The following is a 9475-nucleotide window of genomic DNA, read 5'->3' as shown; positions in this document are numbered from 1 at the left end:
TAGAAAATTTCTAAGGAAAAGATGAGGAAAACCTTCACGTAGGTCAGTTATAGGTAAAGTTTGGTCATCCTACTAAATGAAAGTGACGGTACTACCCGCACAATCATGATAGAGGAAATTGAACATTAACCTATTGACAACCGCGCGTCGAAAGGTTAACTTATTCAGAACACTTAGAAAATTTCTAAGGAAAAGATGAGGAAAACCTTCACGCAGGTCAGTCATAAGTAAAGTTTGGTCATCCTACTAAATGAAAGTGACGGTCCTACCCGCACAATCATGATAGAGGAAACTGAACATTAACCTATTGACAACCGCGCGTCGAAAGGTTAACTTATTCAGAACACTTAGAAAATTTCTAAGGAAAAGATGAGGAAAACCTTCACGTAGGTCAGTTATATGTTAAGTTTGGTCATCCTACTAAATGAAAGTGACGGTCCTACCCGCACAATCATGATAGAGGAAATTGAACATTAACCTATTGACAACCGCGCGTCGAAAAGTTAACTTATTCAGAACACTTAGAAAATTTCTAAGGAAAAGATGAGGAAAACCTTCACGCAGGTCAGTCATAAGTAAAGTTTGGTCATCCTACTAAATGAAAGTGACGGTCCTACCCGCACAATCATGATAGAGGAAACTGAACATTAACCTATTGACAACCGCGCGTCGAAAGGTTAACTTATTCAGAACACTTAGAAAATCTCTTAAGGAAAAAATGAAGAAAACCTCCACGCAGGTCAGATATAGGTAAAGTTTAGCCATCCTACTAAGTGAAAGTGACGGTCTTACCCGCACAATCACGAAAGAGGAAGCAAAACTTTAACCTATTATCTGCCACGTTGAAAGGTTAACTTATCCAAAGTACTTTAGAAATTGCTATGTTAAACTAAAGTATGCACAAGCGAATCATATTTTGTTTATGCGGCAAAACAAGTGCCAAATTAAACTATAATATGCATGAGCAAGTCGTATAACGTTTATAAAGCAAGAGTGACGGTCCTACCCGCACAAAAGATTTATATTCCATAAAAATTCAACTGTTACAAGAATGGTCGGGTATCTACCCGCCTACAAGAATATAAATCTATACAAAGACGTAAATCTATCCTAACAGTGGGAAGGGATTTAAAAGATCAAGCTTCAGGGCCACTCCCTCCAAACCCACTTGTACCCGCACCATCAGTTGGCTGTGGCGGTTCAAGGAAGGTCTTGAGAATGGTTAGCCCATCATCAGCAGCAGCAACTTCGTTCACCTTCTCCACCACCGGGTGCGGGAAGGCGGCATACTGGTTCACTGCTTGGTCATATACAGCTTCAGTATCCACATCATATAAAGGGAAGTTGGAAGGCGGGATGCCCTTCTCAACGAACCCTAGACCAAGCAGGAAGCCAGCCTTTTCCCCATCCTCATGAGAAGCGTTGAGGGCTGCGCTCATGGCATCGTCATATGATGTGTCCGTGAAGACCCGATGCACAACCTACAAAACAAAAATACAAGTATCAAAACCTTTTCTAAGTACAAAGAAAAGCGTAAAGATATTATGAAGCTATGCATACCTACGACAACGCTTCTTGTAGAAGCCATTCCTTGGTAACCAGAGCCTCCTGGAGGGCAGCTTGAGCTTCATTACGGGCGCGTTCGGCTTCGTTCTTTGTAAGGTTGGCAAGCAACACATCTTTGGCTGCAGCCTCTTCGACGCCCTTTAGCTTACGCTCAGTGTGGTCAAGCACCCCCCTCTGGTCCAAGATCTCTTGGAGCTTCTTGGCATCTTCCATGGCCAAGGCATCATGAGCCTGCTGGAGCCTCTCTAATTTGGCTTTGAGCTCCTCATTCTCAGTGCGTAAAGGCTCAGCAACAGCTTCAGCCTTGGTGACCCTCTCAGTTGCGTTCCGTGCAGTTTCCTTAGCCAACCGAAGCTGTTCATTAACAGCTTGGGTAGCCTTGGAACGGGCCTCGAGACGGGCCTGAACTTCAACCTCGAGGGCCTTGAAGGCCTTCTTCTTCTCCGCAGCAACGGCGGAGAGTCTCCTGTTCTCCTCCCGGATAGCCCGCGCCTGAGCTACTTCTTGGATACGAGCCGCCTTTAACTTGTCGTTTTCACGACAAACCAGCTCGACGCGCGGCTGCATCCGAGCAAGGAAAATTCGAAGCTCGTTTGTCAGCCTACCCTCTTGGTAGCTCGACATAGCTTCTCCCAGTGCACCACTGGGGGCGGCGTGGCGCGCCCACTCGACGCAATCCACAGCCGTCCGAAGGGTGGTTCCCCGGCGGATGTTCCACCGCGGAACAAACACCTCATTCGAATCCGACACTGCAAAAACAAAAAGCAGTTAGGAAAAGATGATAAAAAACAAAAATATATATAAAAAGGCTAAAATAACCCTACGCACCTGTAGGGTCGACAGTAGGCCGGTAGCCGCCAAACCCATCACCCGAACCTAACGGATATCCATCCAAGAGGTCAGGCAGATGGGAAGGAGGCAGAGATTGGCTAGAAGCCCCGAACATACCTGCTGAACCGGCCGGGGACGAGGTAGTCGCCGGCGCCGGAGGCACGGTCGAAGCCGCTGCGGTAGAGACCATCGGAGGTGAACTCACTGGAGGTGAACTCACAACCGTGGCCGCCGCTGCGGAAGAACCCGCAGAAAATATCACCGCCGGCTCAGTGAAGGATTCCGTGAAGATCGCACTGACAGCCGGCGGGGATGATGTTACAGTTGGAACAGTTGCCTCAACCGAGTGAGCAACTGAACCAACACTTGAAGCAGGCGCAGCCGCCTGGGTCATCGCCTCGGGTAGGTTGATTAAACCTACCGTCATGGGTCCAGAGGTGCTCCTCCCCGCTCCACCCTGGAATGCGGTTGCATCCACGCCTGCATGAAGACAACATATTTAAATATAATGGCGGAAAGATATGAAGTTAAAGTTAAAGTTTACACTTACGAGTCCTCTTGAGCTTGAAGGTGCGAATAGGCGGGGACAAACCCGATGGAGCCGGCCTCTTCACGCCGGTCACCGTCGTTGTACTAGGTTGCCCGGAGGTGACAGCTGTCTCAACCTCCGGAACCGTGGTCTCATCACCACCAGGGTTCCCCGCCACCTCTTCACTCTCGGTCTCCGACTCTGACCGATTCCCCTGATCGGCAGTGGAGGCAACCTTCGCCTTACCCTTCCCGCCAGCAGCCTTCTTCTTCCGCTTGAAGAAAGGACCATCTGCGGATTCCTCATCAGAAGATAACAAAATTAGAGGAATTCCAGCAGAGGTTTGAGCATTGACAGGGCGAGGGTTAAATAACTCCTTACCTGGCCGCGTGGCGCTCAGAATCGGGTGGCCCGGCGGGTAGACCTCCACAAACCGATCCGCCGTTTGCTCCAAGATGGGCAACTCGTTCTCATCAAGAGAACGGGTACCCATCCGAGCGGGACCACCAGCTTCCCGCGGATACAGGAGCGATTGTAGGTCGTTTCCCTCTGAAAACAAAAGAAAAACAGTTAGAAGAAAACTTTAAATCAGCAAAGAAGATGAAGCATACCGTAAGGGATAGAGTTCAAACCGTATTCAAGGACGATGGGAATCTGTGGCGCCTCCGCCCCAGCATCCTTCCACACCCGGCTCATCCCGAGCATCACCATCCCGGACTCCGCAAAGCGGTAAACCGGAGACTGGACCCGGGAAATCTTGGAGAACCATTCCGCCTCCTCGTAGTTGAAGGCGTGAAGGTTCGGGAGAGCTCTCCCGTTCTTGAACGTCATCGCTATGGGGACGACGCGAGCGGAGATATAGAAGAACTCCCGCTTCCAAGACCGAAGACTGCGCTCGGTAACGCAGATCTTCAAACCCTTGATCCGAGTGACCAAGGTATACCACCCCTGGATGCACCTCTAGGAATAGAAGGTCATAAGGCGGTCGACATGGGGCTCCACGCCCAGAATGAGGCACACCCATTCAAAATGGCGAACCTTAGCGATCGCCATCGGGTGCACCTCCGTCAGATGTACACCGTGTCTCTCCAGAACACGGTATACAAACTTTGTCAATGGGAACCTGAGATTCCCATAGATGAAGAATGCAGCATACACCCCTATTTTGCCCTTGGGGGCATCGTACACCGTCTGGTGTGGCTCAGGAAACTCAGGCTCGAAAGGCTCGAGCATGAACTTCCTGACGATGTACTGATACTGGTCGACGGGAAGAGCACACTGGCACTCGCCAGCAGTACTCTTATCGTCCCTATCAGAAGTAGACGTCGGGTTCTCGGAATACACGTCCGACTCTTCAGCAGTAACTTCAAGATCATGAGAAGACATGTTGTGGAGGATGTAAAGAAGAACGATTTCAGGAGAATGCTCGACAGAAAAGTTAGAGTATTCGCCGGAAATCGTTTAGAAGAAGAAGAGAGGTGAAACTGTGAGTTGAGATGCATCCTCTCCTCCCTTTATATACTCATCGCAATGAATGCGATGAATTTAATGCGGAAGAGAGAGGAAAACGTAGGTGCAATGAAACTATGACACGTGGAATATGCAAGCTGGCAACAACTGTTGACAGGACGCGTGCCGTAAACTTCGCACCCACGCGCCCGAAAACTCGCGCCCACGCGCCTGAAAAAGCGTCTGGAATGACCATATACTGTCACGTCGCCATAACTTCCTGCACGTCCTGACGCTGTCAGAAGAAACCGTCGGACGACGTTTCAACAGTTTGGACTGTTCTTATCCTTTCACCAACTCTTCAAATTTCAAAAAGATTCAAAAAGATTCAAAAAAGATTCAAAAGTAAGCGGGACTATACCCCTTACCTTGGCAACCAAGTAACTATAAGACAGGTGCGAGTACAGTGTTAAGGCAAAACCCTTCACATACTTAGCACCTGCAGGGAATTGAAGCCAAGAATACCTCGGCAACCAAGTAACTATAAGACGGGTGCGGGTACAGTGTCAAGGCAAAACCCTTCACATACTTAGCACCCGCAGGGAATTGAAGCCAGGAATACCTTGGAAGTAAAGTAACTATAATACGAGTGCGGGTACGGTGTCAAGGCGAAACCCTTCACATACCTAGCACTCCGCAGGGAATTGAAACCAAGAAGGATCTTCTGGGCCATGCTTGCGGAAACGGGAATAACATCCCCGCATAGCGGGAACGTCGAGAACTAGATTGTTTGAAGCTCCAAGATGGAATTGGTTGTTTAACATAAATGATCACTATGTTCAAAACTACCAAAACCTCACGGAGAATCTACACAAGTGGAACTCAACGCTCCTGACTTGCGAGGAGGTTACAGACCTACCCGCATCATACCCAAAGATCAAGCAGAAAAGTCGGGAATTTCTGCGTGACATTAGGACTTCCGCGGGAAGAATCCCCATGGAAAACCTTAAAACTAAACCCTTTACTGAAGTCCAAAAGTTCACCTCACTTATTAACAATTCATGAGAAGAACATTGGACTGGGGGGAATTGAAGAGGTAGGTCCCAGCAGAGCCCAGTTGGACCCGCAAGACTCACCTCAAAGAGGGACGTCTGCGCAGTTGAACCCGCAAGACTCACCTTCAACAGGGACGTCTGCGCAAAGGCTAAACTCGCAAGACTCACCTTGAAGAGACGTCTGCGCAGAAACCAACTGGATCCGCAGGACCCACCATGCTCAGAGACGTGACGTCCTTACGCGCAGTACGCAAGCTGTTCCCGCAGGAAAAGCCTCCCAATGGTCAACGTACTCCACCTGTTCCCGCAGCAACGGATACTAGCCATCAGGGAAGGCTACCCGCGCAGCAAGGCTACACGCACAAGGCACTTAACTCTTAAATAATTCAGTAATGTCACCTGAAGAAGGAGTGAGCAAGCCGGGAATACTCCCGCACAAAGCCGGGAAAACTCCCGCCCAAATGAGCCAGTCCTTACGATACTGGAGGATCTTTTGTACTGTACCTGACGAGGTATGGACAAAAGATCTGATCAAAACTACGACAGCTCACTGACAACAGTACAACGAGCAGCATGCTCTATTACTTAATGTCACTATCAGCCGCTGCCTACTCACCAACCTCTCGTAGCACGTGCATAGCCTGCAGTTGGTGGAAAAGGAATAGTACACAGCCGGCCTGGTCACTATCAGCCGCTGCCTACCCACCAACCACCAGCATGGCATGTGCGTAGCCCACAGTTGGCAGAACAGGAATACTATTCAGCCGGCTGTACCTTCTTGGAAACCTACCTTCGGCTATAAATACTCCAACACCTTGGAATGGTATGGACATTATCTGATATCATCTTATTATCTTATCTTCTCTAGCAATCTCTTAATATACACTTATATTCAAGAGCAATCTAGTCTGATTCTCATGCCGGAGGGTGGTCACAAGGAGGTACCCCCTCTTTCTCAGTGACGAGCTCACGGTGTCTGTTTTGCAGGTCATCAGAAGAACCGTCTTTGCCGGACCTAACCCCTCGTGAGAAACATATATTTAAACCCCAGATTATCCTTAATCTGCCCGGGGTCGCTTAGTGTTTCTTCAACACCTTAACACAAAATGCCATCAACGAATTGTCATTATATATCGTTTATATAATCGTACAAAAACCAACTGCGTTTAGCAGCACTTCACAAATATCGACTTTCAACATTCAATTGAGAACATAAGGTTGTATTATTTATTTACAAAATTACCAAAGGCTGTCTCAATATATAGATCATGCATGCCCTCTTCTCATAATCCATAGTTGTCTTCATAAATCCATCGCCAACCAAAAACAAACAAAAGTTTAATCAGAAACAAAATCATAACAGAGATATGAAGTTTTTATACGAGTGAAACGGGTCGGTCAATACTTTTATCCAGAACTTAGAAAAACATTAATAAGTTACAAAGATTATAGCATTTCAGTAGTAATTTTAATTTTTGTATAAATAATCAACAATCTTTATGTGTAAAAAATATAATTTGGGTGATCTTCGACCCATTGAATGATTTATCTTAAAGCTGATTTCTTTAGTTTTATCAATTTGGCCCGTTAGAGATTAGTTTGATAAAAACACAAAACCAGTAAATATCATACAAATGGAAAACCTAGTCAAAATGGAGAATCTTGATATGGGTGGAAGCGGGTCGGGTCAAAACTTTTTATTTGGAAAATTTTTTTTAATAACTAGCGTGTCAAATCGTGTTATAAATATTATAACTTTTGACATAAATGATTCACAAACTTTATGCATTAATATACATGCTTTAGCTGGTCTTCGACCCGTTTGAGTAACCCATTTAATGACATAAGCTAATATCATAAGTTTTACTAATTTGGCCCGTTATAGATAAAATACTTAAAACATGACAAAGTCGGCAAGTCACGAATCCTAAAATTATTACTCCCTAAATGGCTATCGAAATCCATGAATAATTAGATAACCGCTTTAATAATAAAGATTAATGCTAACCTGGTTAATGTAAACTCGGAGTAATCCAAATTGGAGGAGGCCATCGACGCCCGCTATAAAATTCTTCTGGATAACAACTCAAAGCCTCCAAACAACCATTTCCCAAATCAAAAACACCCAAATCATGATTCCCGTTAGCCCCATCGTAATTCCACTCCGAATAATCATCCGTAAAATATACGCAATCCTTTTTACATCCTGGAAAATCAGAAGCACAAAACGCCATCGACGAATTCTCCCCTAAAAACAACGCGTACCCGTCTAACTCACTCACACCCTCCCACTTCAACCCGTTTAAAATGAGCTTATACACTTGAAACTCACCAGTCTTATACACAATATCAAGCTTATTATGATCCATATTGAACTCCAACTCGGTATACCGAGTGACCAACAACAGTTCATCTTTCCACTTCACTAAATACTGCATATCACCGCCGTTCTGTCTCTGCGTCTCGATAAACGACACGTCAGTCGTTAACCCGTTCACGTCACATTTAGCAATCGTCCCGTGCTTACTCACCGCGTAAAAACAATCCTTATAATAAACCACGTCTTCACAATACGAATTCGCATCGTCAATAAACTTCCATCTTTGATTACCTTTCTTACAATAAGCAAGATCACCGGTTTGGTTCAGTATCGCCAATGCATAATAATCAGCATCCTCATCCGACGGACTCGACGAAAAGATCACCTTTTTAATAAACGAATCACGCATTTCTTTCGAACTACACGTATACACGTCATCATCCAACGTCTTGATGGTGTATTCTCTGCCACTATCACCCGGTGCATAACTAATCACATTCAGAAACGATGACAGTGGCGGAAGGTGCTGCGTTTGCTGCGTTAACGGGTTTACGATCGAGATACAAGGTGTTTCGTCAAGGATTACGAGCCATCCGTGGGAAGACCCGCATCGACGGTGGTGATCGGAATCGCCGGGGAGGTTAACTAGGTGGATTTTTGCATCTGAGATGCTTAAGAAGCTTCGGATACTCGAGTCGGGATGTTGATCGGTTCTACGCGGAAGCATTAACCATGGGAGTTGAGATGGTAAATGTTTGGGGGTTTTGGGGGTTGAGGTTTGGAAAGCTGAGGATACGGCTCGGAATCGAATGTAATCCTTTTGAACCTTTAGTTTCTTCGCGATTGTTTCAAGCAATTCCGGTGGCAAATCCGACAAATCCATCAATCTCTTTCGACTCTAACCCGACAAATCTATCGAATTCGACGTGCTGTTTATGCTTATTTCGACAAATTTGGATTCGAAATCAAGAATGAACCGTAATTCAACTCTAATCCGACAAATTCATCGAATCCGACGTCCGTTTTCTAGGTTTCTGTTAAGTTTTGGCGCCAATTTTGGATTTTGAATCGGAACTGAACCCTAATTTTGAAGAAGAACAAGCTAACCCAATAGATCTAGCGAATTGGACAGATTTGAACCTGATTAATTAGGATTACTTGGATGAATTCGGATCCAAAATAAAAACCGAACCCTAATTTTGGCGCCTAATTGGGATTGAAGAATGAAAATTGAGGCCTAATTAGTATCTAATCCGACAATTGATCATCGAATTTGGATTTGGTGATCAGAATTGATGAGTAATTTGAAGAAAGTGATGAAATTAGGAAGAAAAACTCGTGAGAGGACGAACAAGAATTGAATCAGCGGGGTGAATTCAAATTCAAATTCAAATCACCCACGCCGATATCAGATCTTGAATTCGTTCTCTTGAAATTCTTCTTCCTAATCCTCCCTATGAATTGATTCAAGTGTTGATTGTCTGTTTATTATATAAAAATAATAATTGGGGTTGATTCATCGCCATTTTAGGGGATTCCGCTCACTTTTAGATAGTGCTCATCAAACTGGTCTTGCCTGTATGGACGGACACTTTGGAACGAGTTAATGTTAAAGATTCGGGAACTAACTCTACTTGGGTGTGATGGGTCTTCCAAATTTACAGGCCTACTCGGTTTACTCTCACTCCTAATCTTACGGTAAATCTATCCATACGTTTTGAACAC

General features: G+C 45.4%; 1 protein-coding gene across 1 annotated transcript; it reads right to left on the bottom strand.

Moving 5' to 3' along the window:
* Positions 1–6513: 6513 nt before the first annotated feature.
* On the bottom strand, positions 6514–9196 carry LOC143533903 (F-box protein SKIP23-like). The gene is made up of 2 exons (XM_077028531.1): positions 7439–9196; positions 6514–6730 (listed from the first exon to the last, which is right to left on the bottom strand). Exon 1 carries the CDS (start codon positions 8631–8633, stop codon positions 7443–7445), a length of 1191 nt encoding a protein of 396 aa, XP_076884646.1. The 5' UTR covers positions 8634–9196; the 3' UTR covers positions 6514–6730; positions 7439–7442.
* Positions 9197–9475: the final 279 nt, after the last annotated feature.

Source organism: Bidens hawaiensis, unplaced genomic scaffold, assembly GCF_021521415.1.
Source record: "Bidens hawaiensis isolate Kalapana, Puna unplaced genomic scaffold, B.hawaiensis_p1.1 tig00009951_1, whole genome shotgun sequence".
Taxonomy (NCBI): domain Eukaryota; kingdom Viridiplantae; phylum Streptophyta; class Magnoliopsida; order Asterales; family Asteraceae; genus Bidens; species Bidens hawaiensis.
The sequence above is the reverse complement of the archived record's forward strand: the minus strand, read 5'-3'. Positions and strand labels throughout refer to the sequence as shown.